At 53.4% G+C, this 13,955-nt stretch overlaps 1 protein-coding gene and 1 pseudogene across 2 annotated transcripts; both read left to right on the forward strand.

Moving 5' to 3' along the window:
* Positions 1 to 1,214: 1,214 nt before the first annotated feature.
* On the forward strand, positions 1,215 to 4,723 carry LOC310915654 (T-cell surface glycoprotein CD1b-3-like; annotated as a pseudogene). The gene is made up of 7 exons: positions 1,215 to 1,235; positions 1,579 to 1,657; positions 2,852 to 3,112; positions 3,628 to 3,912; positions 4,007 to 4,291; positions 4,399 to 4,496; positions 4,628 to 4,723. The product of its transcript is annotated as a T-cell surface glycoprotein CD1b-3-like (transcript).
* A 3,190-nt stretch (positions 4,724 to 7,913) lies between these two features.
* LOC310919439 (uncharacterized protein) lies at positions 7,914 to 11,025 on the forward strand. The gene is made up of 6 exons (XM_083878804.1): positions 7,914 to 8,198; positions 8,372 to 8,582; positions 8,934 to 9,033; positions 9,183 to 9,307; positions 9,764 to 10,569; positions 10,729 to 11,025. Exons 2-5 carry the CDS (start codon positions 8,544 to 8,546, stop codon positions 10,028 to 10,030), a joined length of 531 nt encoding a protein of 176 aa, XP_083734930.1. The 5' UTR covers positions 7,914 to 8,198; positions 8,372 to 8,543; the 3' UTR covers positions 10,031 to 10,569; positions 10,729 to 11,025.
* Positions 11,026 to 13,955: the final 2,930 nt, after the last annotated feature.

A 13,955-nucleotide genomic window follows, 5' to 3' on the forward strand; every position in this document is an offset into this window, starting at 1 on the left:
GTTCCCTTGGGTCATTTTCAGGCCAGAGAACTGACAATAAGAAGGAGGAAGAAGTTGTGAGCAAAAAAAAGGAAGTGAAAAAAAAAACAACTCCACACATGAGAAGTACATTGAGTAGAGAAGTGGAAGGGCTAAGGCAGAACTTTAACGCAGATCCACTGCATCAGTGGGAGACAGCTGGAGGAATTTCTGAGGGGGTTGTGACATTGTGACAGCCTGCACAAGCCGGGTGCCTGGTCCTGTCCTGTGAGCAACTCAGACACCGGGAGTGTCACATGCACCTTCACAGGACACCGGGCTGCAAACGGCCTCTCAGCTGCTCAGCACAAAGTGACCAGCACTCATCTCAGGGGAGACCATGGGGACAAGACCATGGGGACATCCTCACAGGATTGCAGAGACAAAAGCCCCCTTATCTCTTCCCTCCCTGGCTGCCCCATGGCTGCGCTTTGCCATCCTGACAGCCAAACGCTCTCCTCCAGGGCTAGGACTAGTGGGAAGGAAGTGACCTTGCAGTGGCATAGCTGGACATCCCCTGTGTCATGCTGCTGGGGAAGTTGGTGTCATTTCTGGGCCTACCAGGCCACCACAGCATCCGTACTTCTCTCTGGGACAGCTCCATGGAAGCAAAAGTATTCAGTATATTGGGATGCTACCGAGGTGCAGCCCTCAGACTCACCCTTATTCACGGTTTTGGTTCTGCCTTCACCCCCAGTGCAGGCACCACCCCAAAAAGGGGAAGAGAAACTGCAGGTTGAGGGTAGGAGCCAGGGAGGAGCAGTCGACTGGGGACATCGTGGGGGAGAGCCTGACTCTGGTCATCCCATGATCCCTCCAGCACTGGACACCGGTGTCAGTGGGACAGAGCAGGCGGATGGCTCCCATCATTTCTGTTCCCATGCACAGGGGGCTCTTGGGGTTGGGGGACCGGATTCCTCACCAAAGCTGGTGGGAAGGAAAGGGAGGTTGCCAGGCCCACCCCCAAGTGTTTGGAGCAGAGTTGGGGCTCTCCAGCTGTGTCCTACAGCTTGGGGTTAGGTGGAACAGCTTGTAACCTCCTCCCCGGGAGCCCCTCCCCTGAGCTGGAAGTGGCAGGAGTGGGAGGGGGTGACCCAAAGTGTCCTTTCTCCCTGTATAGGGGTTGAGAGGACAGAGACCATCTTTCTCCAGTCAGGACAGAAATCCAAAAGCCATCGTTCCCTCCATTGGTGCTGATGCATCTCACAAGAACAGGGGTAGGACAATGTAATATTGTATGGGAGGGGGTGTCAGGAAAACCCAGCTTGAATATCTTTTTTGCCTCGTGCTGTTTCCTGGGACTCTTTTGCCCTGTCTTCTCCTTCTGGCTGAGCTTTTCCCAGCCCCAGCCTGTCAGGTACTTCGTGCTCAAGACCTTATTTCAGCTTTTGTCCCTCCCACATATCCCCAGCCTTCAGCTTGGGAGCTCTGGGCCCCTCCCTGACACACTGGTTCTCCAATCGGTGGAGCGCTGCCGCAGTGACTGCTGGGCTGGCTTGAAGCTTGGGATCCCACAGCCACTGCTGCTGCTTCTTCAGCCTTGCCGCATGCACCGTGCAGCCCCCTCACCTCCTCCTCCTCCTTCTCCTCCTCGTCTTTCTCCCAATCCTCCCCCCTGGGATGTGGGCAGACCCAGAGGGTAAGTGAGGGCCCTGGCTCACCTCAACCATTCTCATCCCCCTGCCCTGTCAGAGGACCTCACAAGTTCACTCAGGGGAGGCACGGCCAGGCCACTGGGCCGTATGGGGGAGCAGATAATTCCCAGCATCAGAGGGTCACCTCCCACCATGCACCACCCAAGCATGCTTTGTCCCTGCTCACCCTCTCTCTTCCTGCCTCCAGCTCAGGACTTCTGCCCCACCAGCTCCAACACAGAGCCTTGGGCACACAGGCAGAAGAAACAACAGTGGTCCCAAAACAGGCCTTGGGGCTTGAGTTTCCCTGAAAGATGTCCTTTCCCTGCAGGGAGCCCATGAGTGCCAGGCAGATCTGAGCTCCACATGGTGCTGAGGGCCCCTTAGAGGAGCCTCTCATTTGTTAGGGAGCTGCATCTGCCAGAGGGTGTTTTGGGTGCTGTTGTCACACAGAGAGTTTTACCACAAGCCCATGAGACTTTATGCTTCCAGGGCAGGCAGCATCAGACACAGAAAGGCAGGACTGATCTCTGGGCTGGGCTGGTGTTCTGGCCCTACCAGGGAGCCCCAAGCCTGGACAAAAATGCTCTTTCCTATCAACCATCCTCTATCCTCTGTACCATGTCCAGGTCTTTGGCAGATACAGGTCCTGGCACAGGTGATTCTCCTGGAGGGAAACATCACCCCAAATGAGCAGCGCGGTGCCTCTTCGTCTGCTCTGCACAGCTCTAGCTGGGAGGGAGGCATGGAAGGGAGGGAATAAAATACCTTAAATCTTCTACAGCAGACAACCACTTTGTTGAAAGCAAAACAGAGAAGGAAAAAGAGCAGTGAAGTCAGAGGAAGTTCAGACAAGAAAGCAACCCTGAGCAGGATGAAGAGCATAAAATCATAGAAGCGCAGAATGATTTGGGGTGAAAAGGACCTTTAGAGGCCATTCAGTCCAACCTCTCTGCTATGGGCAGGGACTCCTTCACTGCTCAGAGCCCCAGACAACCTGGCCTTGAATGTTTCCTAGGATGGGGCATCCACCATACATCTGGGTAACATATGCCAGTGTCTCACTACCCCTCACATAAAAAATTTATTTCTTACTATCTGATCTGAATCCCGTGTTCCTCCTCCAGCACCTCCACTTCCTTTATCACCTCCAGTCATCTCCTTCCTGCACCCTTTCCTGTCTCCATCCTCTCTCCTAGCAGAACTGCAGGTTATCCAGTATCTCCTGACTGGCCTCTTTGCCAACATCAGCTCTGCTGAGGTGTCATGTGTGACACTTGTAGGGGACATACCCATCTTAACAGTGCATCCTGCTACCTGGAGCATCCGCTTCCACTGGCCCTGGGTCAGCCAGGCTGCAGCTGAAGGTGACGGGGAAAAGTTCATGTCCCAGTACAAAATTGCTCTGCGCAATATCATCTGATTTGTGCATGACAAAGTTCAGCAGACAGAAGAGCACAGTGAGTACAGGAACAAGCCCTGCCAGAGCCCTTCTCCCCAGGTTCTGGCTGTGGACTCCTCCCTAGTGGGATGGCATCTGGGGGACATCTAACAGGGTGCAACAGCTTCTGAAACCCTGCAGCTGCTGGGACATATGACTAGCAGGAGTGGGTAGGGCAGCAGACCAAAAATACCCCTCAGAGCTCCTGGCATCTGGCACAAGGAACCCCCTGTGTGTCAGAAAGCTGCCACCAAATTTACTGGAACTGCAGGATTGACAGAGCAAAAATCATGGAAGAGAAAACTGGGGGCAAATATTTTGGGAACAGAATTCTTTTTAAGCAAGCATCCCACATCGGTGTCCACTCCATTCTTACAGGGGCCTGAGGGCTTGCAGGGTATCTGGTGTCTCCTGAAGCATGACCTTACTCTATGCTTTCTACTAAATTCCTGTATGTGCCCTCAGCCACACCCCACCTCACGCCAGCCATGTCCCACACTCATGGGACTTCTCCACTGGCTTTGCCCTTGACAGACCCATTGGTGGTCCAGTTCTGTGCAGGCTGTGTGCTGTACCCCAATACCACAAGCCAGGGCTTCCTGAATGTTGGCTGGGGTGGCAGAGACCTCGTAGCTTTTGAGGTAGATAAATAGTGCTGGGAGGCCCGGCAGCCATCGCAGGTGGCAGAGCTGGTCAGCAAGAGCCTCAACAAGCAGAGGTGTGTCAGAGTGCTCCTGGAGCACTTTGTCTCCATCTGGATATGCCAGAGCAACTTCCTCGGGCTGAAGAGGTACGGGAGGGCAGCTCTGGAGAGACAAGGTGAGACCACCCTGACCCTGCAACAGCCACCCCCACACTGGGGCCCAGCCATGCCCCACTGGACTTGCCCCACGCCTTTGCTCTCATTCCCCAGAGCTGCCTGTGGCCTCGGTCTTCACCCGCACCCCCAGCCCAGACCAGCTGCTGCTTGTTTGCCACGTCACCAGCTTCTACCCCCGTCCCATCAGCGTGGCCTGGCTGCAGGATGGCCAGGAGGTGCCCCCAGGCCCGGCGCTCAACACCAGCCCCATCCTGCCCAACGCTGACCTCACCCACCAGCTCCGCAGTGTCCTGGCCGTGGCCCCCCGTGATGGGCACAGCTATGTCTGCCGTGTGCGCCACCAGAGCCTGGGCACCCGCAGCCTTCTCATCCCATGGGGTAGGTGTCACTCTTGGCTGCAGATGGCAGCCACTGGCCCCGTGAGGGGCAGCTCCTGAGTGGCGCTGCCACCTTCACACAGTCGCCCTCTTCTCTCCCAGTCCCAGAAAACCGCAGCACAGCCCCAACCGTCAGCATCACTATTGTGGTGCTGCTTCTTGTGACCACAGCCTCTGCTGGGGGATTTTGGTGGTGGAAGCACAGGGTGAGCTCTCCCTCCCATCACCTGCTGTAAGATTTATGGGCATGTAGGTCAGTCCAGGGGTTGCAGCAGCAGCAGCTCAGTAGGGGTGAACCCCCTGAGTGCCATCACAGCTCACACATAGCCTTTGCAGGAAGGGGAATGAGGCTGCATGGGAGACCCAAGAATTCATCATTTGAGGCCTGGTTGCCCACACAGCAACAACTGCTTGCTCACCTGTGGAGTCCCTGGAACCCCTTGGGGCAATTCCCAGGGTCCTGCCTTGGAAGGACAGACCACAGAGTCTTCCCTGCCTAGGCTGAAAGAAAGTCCTTCCCCATGGTGCTTTGCAATGTGCTCTGCCCCACTCTCTTCTCTCCCCATGCCCCTGGTCCTCGTGGTTTCTCCTTTCCCTGCTTCTCTGTTGGTGGTGGTATCCCAGTGTCCGGTCCTGTCCCCTCTACAGATCACTGACCCCTGTCCTGCTCTTAGTAGCACCCCCGTGCCCTTAGACCATTGGTTCCTGATCCCTATTTAGGCCTGTGCACAGCACATGGCCAGGTCTTTTTGTCCCTGATCCCTTTGGTGTGTTGGAATAAACCTTGCTAGAATAATTTATCATACAAACAGTCCCTTTTTGCCTCTCTTGGCTGAACCCAGCTGTGGCCTGTGTGATGTGAGCTTGACTGCTTAGCCTGAATCCTCCCCAAGCAGCTTTTCCACAGGAGATGCTTATGGGGATATAGGTAGCAGCTCCACCATCTAAAAAGCACACTGCTACAGATCCTTGTCTTGGCTCCAGCTCTGCAACAATTCAGCTCCCCCCTACCATCACTGAGTCCACCCCAGAGTCAATATCCCAGCCCCACAGTCCTTTTCAGCTTCAGCCCTACAGTCCCCATCCCTGCCCCACAGTCACTATGCCAGCCCTTCCACCATTTCACCATGCATCTCAGTCCCTGTCTCAGCTCGGCAGTTTCTTTCCATTCTCACAATCCCAGCCCCACAGTGATTTCAGCTCCAGCCCTACAGTGGCTATCACAGGCCCAGACAATATCCCTGCAAGATTTCTGGTGCAATCTTATAGCAATCCCCTTTTCAACTCTATAGATCCTGTTCCATTTTCAGTCACAATAGGCAGTGCAAACATCGATATCACAGGCCTACAGTGATATCAGCACATGAATCCTACAGTCTCTATGTCAGCCCTACAGTTTCAATGCCATTTGCAGTCTCTATCCCACCCCTCTAGTGATTTCAGGTTGAGCCCTACAGTCCCCTTCCCAACCCCAGTGGTTTCAGCTCTTGACCCACAAGCTTTATTTCACTGCCAGCTCAGTTTTTCCAGCTCCAGATCCTCTTTTCTCTGTGCCTCTGCCAGGTGTAGCTGCTGCTCCAGGTTGAGACAACAGGGTCTTTTTTTGGCTCCAGTTGTGGTTTCAGCTTCAGCTCTAGAAACGCCATTCCACCTCCATCCCAATAATCTTTATTCCATTTTCAGCCCCTCAGTTTGTGTCCCATTCCATGGTCACTTCTAAGGTCTACACTGACTATCCCCTTTGAACAGTGATTGCAATTGCAGCACTGCAGTCCTCATTCTGGCCCCAGTGATTTCAGCTTCAGTCCCACAAGCTTTATTTCACTGCCAGCTCTTCTGTTTTGCTTGTCTCCACATCTTCCCAGCAGTGGCACATCATGCTGCTTGTGGTTCTCAGAGTATGATTTTTGGTTTAGCTCTATTCTCTGTTGTTTCAGCTCAGCTCCTGTTCCCATATTCCAGCCCCAACCTGCTAATCCTCAATGCAGCAACAGCTCTCCAGTTCCTACCCCAGCCCTTACAGCGATTTCAGCTCCAGCCTGCAGTTCCCGTCCCGGCTCCATATTCCCTAGACCAGCCCCACAGGGGTTTTACCCCAAAGCCTACCATCTTTGTGTCTCCTCCAGCTCTGCTGTCTCAGCTCCAGCTCCTCAGCTTCCCACTGCCTGCAGCTAAAACTGCTACTGCTTCTCACTGCAGCCCGGGGCTGTTGATAAGGCCACAAGTCAGTCATTGTCATCACTTCAATGTCTTTAGTTGTATCACCCACCCTCCTGGGTTCCCAACCTTGGGGACCTTGAAGCCTGAAGGCCAACATGTATCTCCCCCCTTCCCCTGGGTCTCAGCCCAGCACTTGTCCGAAGGCCCCTTGAGCTCCCCCAGGCAGCACCAGGGGCTGGGAAGAGCCACTGGGCCCCTGCTCCCTCATCCCAAAAGGTGCCCTTGGGTTGGTTCTCGGGGCCTGGAGCCCTCCGAGCCCCCACACCCTCAGCCTCTGCTGGGTACCTCAGGGCAAGGGCTGGTAACCCCCCAGGCATCTCCTGCAGGCCCTGAGCTGCAGCTCCATCCCCTTCTCCCGTGGGGAGAACCCTCCAGCCCCAGCATTTCTACCGTTCCACACTGTTTTGGGCCTGCCTCTAGTGCCAAGGGCCTTATTCCACACCCTGGGGCTTTATGTCTCCACCAGGCTCACAGACGCTGTTTCAGCCCTAGCCCTACAACCTTTACTGAGTTAATATCAGATATCTAGCAAAAGAAAACAAAACCAAATCAAACTAATGTATTAAAACGAGTAAAATAATAAAAGGATGCCATAAATAAGAAAAACATAGCTATTTCTAACAAAACAAAACAAAAAAGGCAAAACCCGCAGCTTTATTCCCGATTATTTTAAACGCTACTTTAAATCTAGAAACGACAGAAGCGCTTCTCGCCGGCCCCTGGTAGCCGCGGCCGGTCCCCTGCACCGCACCAGGCCCCGCACCGGCCTCCGGCCGCCCGAGCTGCGCAGACCGCGGCGGGAAGGCCTGGCCACGGCCGGCACCGCTGCCCCAGGACACTGCTGCCCCCAGACGCCGGCCCAGGCAGACGCGGGAGTCACGTCCGTGCTCACCCTCGCTCCCCGGATCAGCAGCTGCGGGGATCCCGTCCCGGCGCAGCGGCGCTCCTGTGACGGAGCAGCTCCAAATCCCCCACCCCGCCCCACCGCCGACTGACGCCCGCAGCCCCTCAGGGCACGCTATTTATGCCCCACGGCCGGGCCAGCCCAGCCAATCACAACCGGAGGCAGCGCCGGCCCCGCCAATCCCTGTTGAGGAAGCACCGGCCAGGTGAGTCCAGCCAATCACAACCGGAGGCAGCGCCGGCCCCGCCAATCCCAGCCCGCCCGTTCCCGCCGCCCTCGGCTCCGCGAGCCCCCGCTGTCCTCTCACGCTCCCGCCCTCTCCCCGTTTCCCTCAGAGAACTCCCGGCCGGGACCTCAACGGGGACCTCCCGCCGCCCTTCCCGGGCCCCAGCAGCACCTGCCGAGGCTGCGGCAGCGCGGGCACAGCTCCGCCGGTTCCCAAAGCAGCGGCGGCGGGAGCGACGCCTGAGGCGAACGGGGGAGCGGGGCCGGGCTGAGGGGCCGGGCCGCGACTGAGCGGGCTGATCTCGGAATCAGGGCCCTGCGTCGTCTCCGAGTACCAGGCCTTCAGGTGAGCGTCCTGAGGAATGCCCCCGCTTGGTTTTGGCTGCTTTTCCTGCACAGACATGTCCGTGTGACTCTTGATGGCTCGTGCTCTCTTGCAGGGAGAATGTGCTGAAGAGCCTGGATGACAGAGCTTTTGACAAGACCATCTGTGAGGTCCTCTTAAACCAGCAATATTTCAATGGAATGGGAATTACCTGTGTTCTGAGATCCTGTACAGGTAAGGATTGAGCACCTGTGGGTTGAGCACCTGCTGACCTGCCACAGAGGTTTAGTCTTTAAGAGTTTGCTGGAGCTTGACAGCTCCTTGGCTAAGCCAGCTGTGCCTCCTCACCTGGTAGACACTAGAAGTGCCAGAAGCGAGGCTTCAGGCTTGTGTGTTAACGCTCACAGGTTGAAGATCCCCCTCCCTTTGCAAAAGCTTGGACTGTGTTGGAATTCCTGAAGGATCAGGACCAGGAGAGGAGAAAGAAGATGGGGAATACCAGGTGCTTTCACAGGCTCAGAAAGCAGCGGGTTTCCAGACAGATGCCAGAAGCAGAGGTTTAGTTGCCTGTGGCCTTTCATGATGAACTCTGCAAGGAAGTCTGCAAGTGTCTTTGAGGTGGGTAAAGAGGAAGAGGTAAGGGAAACTAAGACCTTGCAAGCTTAAAATCTCCAAGGTGAAGGCTGCAGTAAAGCCCAAGGCTGATCTTGTGGCCTCAGGGCCTCAGGGGGGAGGAAGTGGCTATTTTAAAGAAGCCTGAAAAGAAACTACAGAATATTTTTTTGTGTTAGCCCTCTTTCATGTCTTTGTAGCTAAGTTGGAAGCCTAGTGTGTGAGCTCAGGACTATTGTGTGTGGAGAGTGTGGCAGCTCATCCTCTGAAGGGCAAGAGATGGGGGAGAAGATGAGAGAAGCCGAGGAAGCAGAGGCAGCTGGCAGGTGACTTCTCTGCTCTTCTCCATACCTGCAGGATCCTTCCCTGATGCTAAGCAAGAAGGTGAAGCTGAGGCAAGAGAACTCAGATGTCCTGGAGCTGTGCCACACCGTGCCCATGGAGGTCACCATGGCAGGTGAGGGGACAAGGCAGGCAACTGGGGGATGGAGCTGGCAGGGAGGCCGGGCCTTTGTGTTCTCAGCATCAGGAGGTTTGGAAGGGCACCCTGACATGGTGCTCATGGTTTCTGCTCTGATTCTGTCCTTCCCCTGTCTCCCCACCCAGAGAAGCAGCTGTTTGACCCTGAGCATTTGGATAATTACGCCACCTTCAAGAACTGTCTGCAGCGTTACTTGGTGCCTGGCACGAGCTCCCTGCATGACCACAGGGGCAGGACCACATGGCTCCAGGTAGGAGCCTGAGGCTGCTGCCTGGAGCTGGGGGGCCCTCAAACCACTCCTCCAATGGGCCACTGGCTCGTTTTCTGCTTGCCAAGACTCCCATTGCACTGTGTGGCTCTGGGTCTCCCTCTCCATCAAGTTGCTGGGCATGGAGGTGACAAGGACCTCCTGTGTGGTGGGGAGTCTGCTAATGCATGGTGAGTAACCTGGGGCAGATGGAGGGAATGAGGGGGTTTGGGTGGTCTGGCAGCCCAGTTCTTCCCTCCTGTGCCCTATGTTCGGGGTCTTGCACATACAGGGATTGACGGCAGAGTCCCCAAGGCACAGGGCAAGCAGAGCAAGCCTGACTCCCCTGCCATCCCAGGGAAACACAGCTGTGTCTGTATCACTGCAATGGCTGCAGGGGTTCTGCTGCTGCCTGCAGAATGACTGCACCCCAGTCATTGCTCTGTCCTTTCCTTACAGGGAGAGCCTGGTCCCGTGGCTCCTAAAGGTGAGTTTCCTCTCCCCTTCCTGTGGAACCCACTCTTGCTCCAGGAGGGCTGGAGCCTGGGAAACCTTGTTTTTGCTGTGCAGCACAAGCACACAGGCAGGAGCAAAGCCATTCCCTCTGGGGTGCTGACAGGCCTGAGAGTCATTGGCACCACAGGACAGACGCCGTTTGTCCCCAGGGCTTCCTACCAGCATCTCCTACCAGCATCCTACACCTGCAGCTGTTGGGACGGTTTTTGATCCTGCAGTTTCCCACCCAGGACAGCATCCCTGCGAGTTCACTGTGCCTGTCCCTTGGGGTGCAGGCTCTGCCTCATCCTCTCCTCACCCCACCTAACCTGGGCACATCCTCTTATGCAGGGCAGAGACCCCACAAGATGCCCTGCAAGAAGAGCCCTCAGCCTTCTGAAGGCAGACCCTGAGGCACTAAACCCTAAAGTGGCTGTGTCTTTGTGGCCTGTGCCTTGCTTGGGCTGCTCATGAGTTCATGGTGGTGATGCTAGATGGAGTTTCTCATCTTGGTGCTCCAAGAACACTTCTGCTGCTAAGCTCTGGCTCTGACACCTACCCAGGTCACCCCACGTGCCTTGAACCAGCACTGCAGAGCTGCAGCAAACACCCCAAAGTCAGAGGAGAAGGACGAACAGAAGCAAGAGGAAGCTGGCAGGCCAGGAAGGGACATGCTCGCGGCAGGAGGGAAGTGACTGCTGCTCCAGCCTCGCCTGAGGTGCCTCTAAGCGTCAGAAGAAGCTGCTGAACACCTGCTTGCAGGGGTAAAGGTAAGACTGGCAGTCCCTGTGGCTTTGGTGCACACGTGGGGGCTGTCGAAGAGCTCCCCTGTGGCAAGGGAACGGAGGGGTGCCAGAAGGTAGGAGAGGAGCCCACGGGGCAGAGCCAGATCTGCCCTCTGACTCCTCATTTCCCTCTTCCTTCTCCAGGTGCAGCCCCTGCCATGTGAGTGTCACCTGCTGCCACCTCCTGAGAAGCATTTAAGAGGCCAAGAGGAGCTCAGGCAGGGCCCGGCCACAGATGGAGCTGCTCTGTACCTGTGCTCACACTTATCTGCTACTGTTGCATCCTGCCAGTGTAGAAGGGAGAAGCTGAGCCTGGTGATGGGGCTTTTTATTGCTGTCCACAGGCATTTCAGGGGAAAAAGGGCGGGGACCACATGTTGTGCTGGACTCTAACTCTTCCCTCTCCCTCTTCGCTTTCTGGCTGCTAATCCACTGCTTTTAGCTGACTAATAAAGTATTTTGTGTACCGCCGTGAAACACCGCGTCAGGAACATCACTGCACATGCGCTGCGCTTTTCCACAACACTGCGCATGCTCAGGGGTTCCCGTTTCGCCCATCAGGTGACAAAGGGCTTCCCTGGGCAATGCGCATGCGCGCTGTCCCCCTGCAGTACCGCTCTGCGCCAGCAGGCGGCACCGGCGGGTCAGTGACAGTGACAGTGACAGTGACAGTGACAGTGACAGTGACAGGCCCCGCCCCGCCCGGCCCTCACACGGGAGCCCAGGATTTCGGGCATTGAGGGGGCAAATGCCAGACCAGAATAAATCATAAACGTGTTGCAAGACTTCTTCCAAGTTTCTCTCCGACCAATCTTACGTGGAAGTCCATGGTTTTCCCGCTTCCTTCTAGAAAAATGAAATTATTCCTCAGCTGTGGAGTGATCACAGTCCAGTCCGGGCACCTGAGGAAAAAAACATTTGCTTTCTGTGTGCCAGGAAGAGCTTTTCTAGGTGAAAGAACTGAAAAAGACTTGGCGTAGTGCACTTTTTTCCCTGGAATAAGAACACAGGCAGACACGGCTTATCAGGACACACTGCACTCTCTTCTCCAAACACAGTTCTGGGCTCCTTCACAAACTGCCTCTGCCACGGGGTTTTCTCCAGGAGAGATGAAGGAATTCCTCCTGGCAGTTTGGAGATTATGTTATCACAAATGCAAGAAAGTAAAGAAGAAATATTCCCAGTAAGAGCCTTTGGGTCCTTCTGGGCTGAATTTGGAAGGGGACATCCATTCCCTGCAGTGCAAATGCACAACACAACACAAAGCAAAGATGTGAGGTCTGAAAAGCAAAAAGTGAGGTCTGAAAGCACCAGTTTGACAAACCTCGTTGTCATTCTTTTTTTCAGTGACTTTCGCAATCAAACTTTAAAGCTGACAAACCACAACTGTCCCCAGGGCTCCATCCAGCCACTCTGGAGCAAAACAATATTCCCAGCCAAATCGACAATGGACAGGCAGCAGGGGTCTCCTCTTCAGAAGCTCCTGGCCCAATCTGAAACTACAATGACATATTACACATAGTAGAAGAAACTCCATTTGATTTTTTTTTTTTTTTTTAATTTAAGCAGAACCTAGGGAGAAGCGCTATAGAAGTGGCATTCACCTATTTGCTACCACAGTAGAGATGGTGACTGTATAATTCCTACACCACCTCCCAGCATCCAAACTTTAGCTCTAGGCTGTCCAGGGGAGGAGCTGGATCTCTCCAATGGAAAGGATTTCTCACTAATTGAGTACGGAAATGGCTGAAGGTGGAACCTAGTGGAAAAAACGAATTCACAAGAAAGATCTAAGGCAAAACAGTTCTCACCTTTGTCAAGTCCTATTAAAATCTGTAAATGTTTGCCTGTCTTTGTATGCATTCGCAAGTGAAGAGAAATCCAAACACTAGAGACCATTATCAGGAGTAGAAAGAAACCAAGGTACTGGTCGTCATTAAGACACATAAGGTTACTGCACCAGATACAAAGAAACACGGTATTTATTGTTAAAATGTCTTCTATGAATCACTGGGCATCATACAATGGATATGGTGGCTACAGAGTAGAGGGAGTCTCTTTTCTCACCCTTCCCCCTGTTCTTTATACACGTATTTGCTCACTCTCACAAACCCACCGCTGTAATTTTTAAATGGAGTTCCTCCCTTCAGTGAGTTTGGCAAAGATGCTTATAATAAAGGATCTGGCAGAACAGATACATCCTATTAAACAACAGAGCAGTTACACAAAGGAGACCACTTTCTTTAGGAAAAAAGAGCCTTCTTTTCCTCCTTATCTCTTTACATTGCCATAAAAGAGTTCTTCACACAAAAACAGACCAACAACCCCCAAATACCTGGTTTGCATTCCGGCAAAATTAGGAGCCCTAGGATATGCACCAGTATTGATTTATACACTAATATTTTCACTTGGCTTCCACAGGATAAGTGCTAAACAATGTCGTGTAAAAAATCTGCCAGCCGAGCTATGTCAAACAACCAGATCTCTGCTGGTGACAGTGAAAAAGCTTTGACAGTGTGTCTCAAAGTTATTTGCAAAACTTGGTTCTGTCGTTGCCCCCCACTTCCCAGGCTCCACGCCGACTGAGACTGTCCCTCCACGTGCTCTGTGTGTCTGCAAACACACGTGCACACAATGCACAGACTCTCGTGGGCTGCACTATTTCCAAGAGTACTTTGCACGTTATCTTGTGCTGTGTCTTACTGGCGCTTCAGTGGCCCTCTGCTCCATTTTTAAATTTCCTTTCCCACTGTTGTATTGTTCTCTTTATTCCACAACTGAACATTTGCTTCCCCTTCAAACTCTAAGAAACATTTGATCTGATTCCTGCCTCATAGCCAACAACCCATAAAACTAAAAAAAACCTGTTTCTAACCTGCCACATCAACACTTCTGCTCCAAGATACATTTCCCACCTACTGGTACTCCAGAATTCTGTTGAACCCTTTCCTAGCTTGATGCTATATTTTCTAACAATCTATATCATCATCTATACATGAACTACTTCTATGCACAGAATGTTTTTTTTGCAGTATGCATAGATTTGAATTGTATTGTGGCAACTGAAGATCCCAAAACATCTTCTTGTAACCTTTTATACACACAAAAAGACAACCATCCCGAACTAAAATAAATTCACCATTCAGAGTCTGCCATAGTTACCTGCCACTACCTTTCATTTTCAATGCTCAAGCAACACTTCATCTAGGCTGCTTCCAGTATTGCTCCATTATTTCTCTTCAAATAAAATTTTTCTTTGTTTTGCAAACAAGCAAGCTCTTAGCTTGCTTGTGCCTATGGAACAAAGGATAAAACTTTTCTCTGTCTGTCTTCAGTAGAAGACCTGAACAGCTCCTGAACACCAGAAAAAT

The sequence above is a fragment of the Zosterops lateralis genome (genome assembly GCF_965231275.1).
Source record: "Zosterops lateralis genome assembly, chromosome: 1".
Taxonomy (NCBI): Eukaryota; Metazoa; Chordata; class Aves; order Passeriformes; family Zosteropidae; genus Zosterops; species Zosterops lateralis.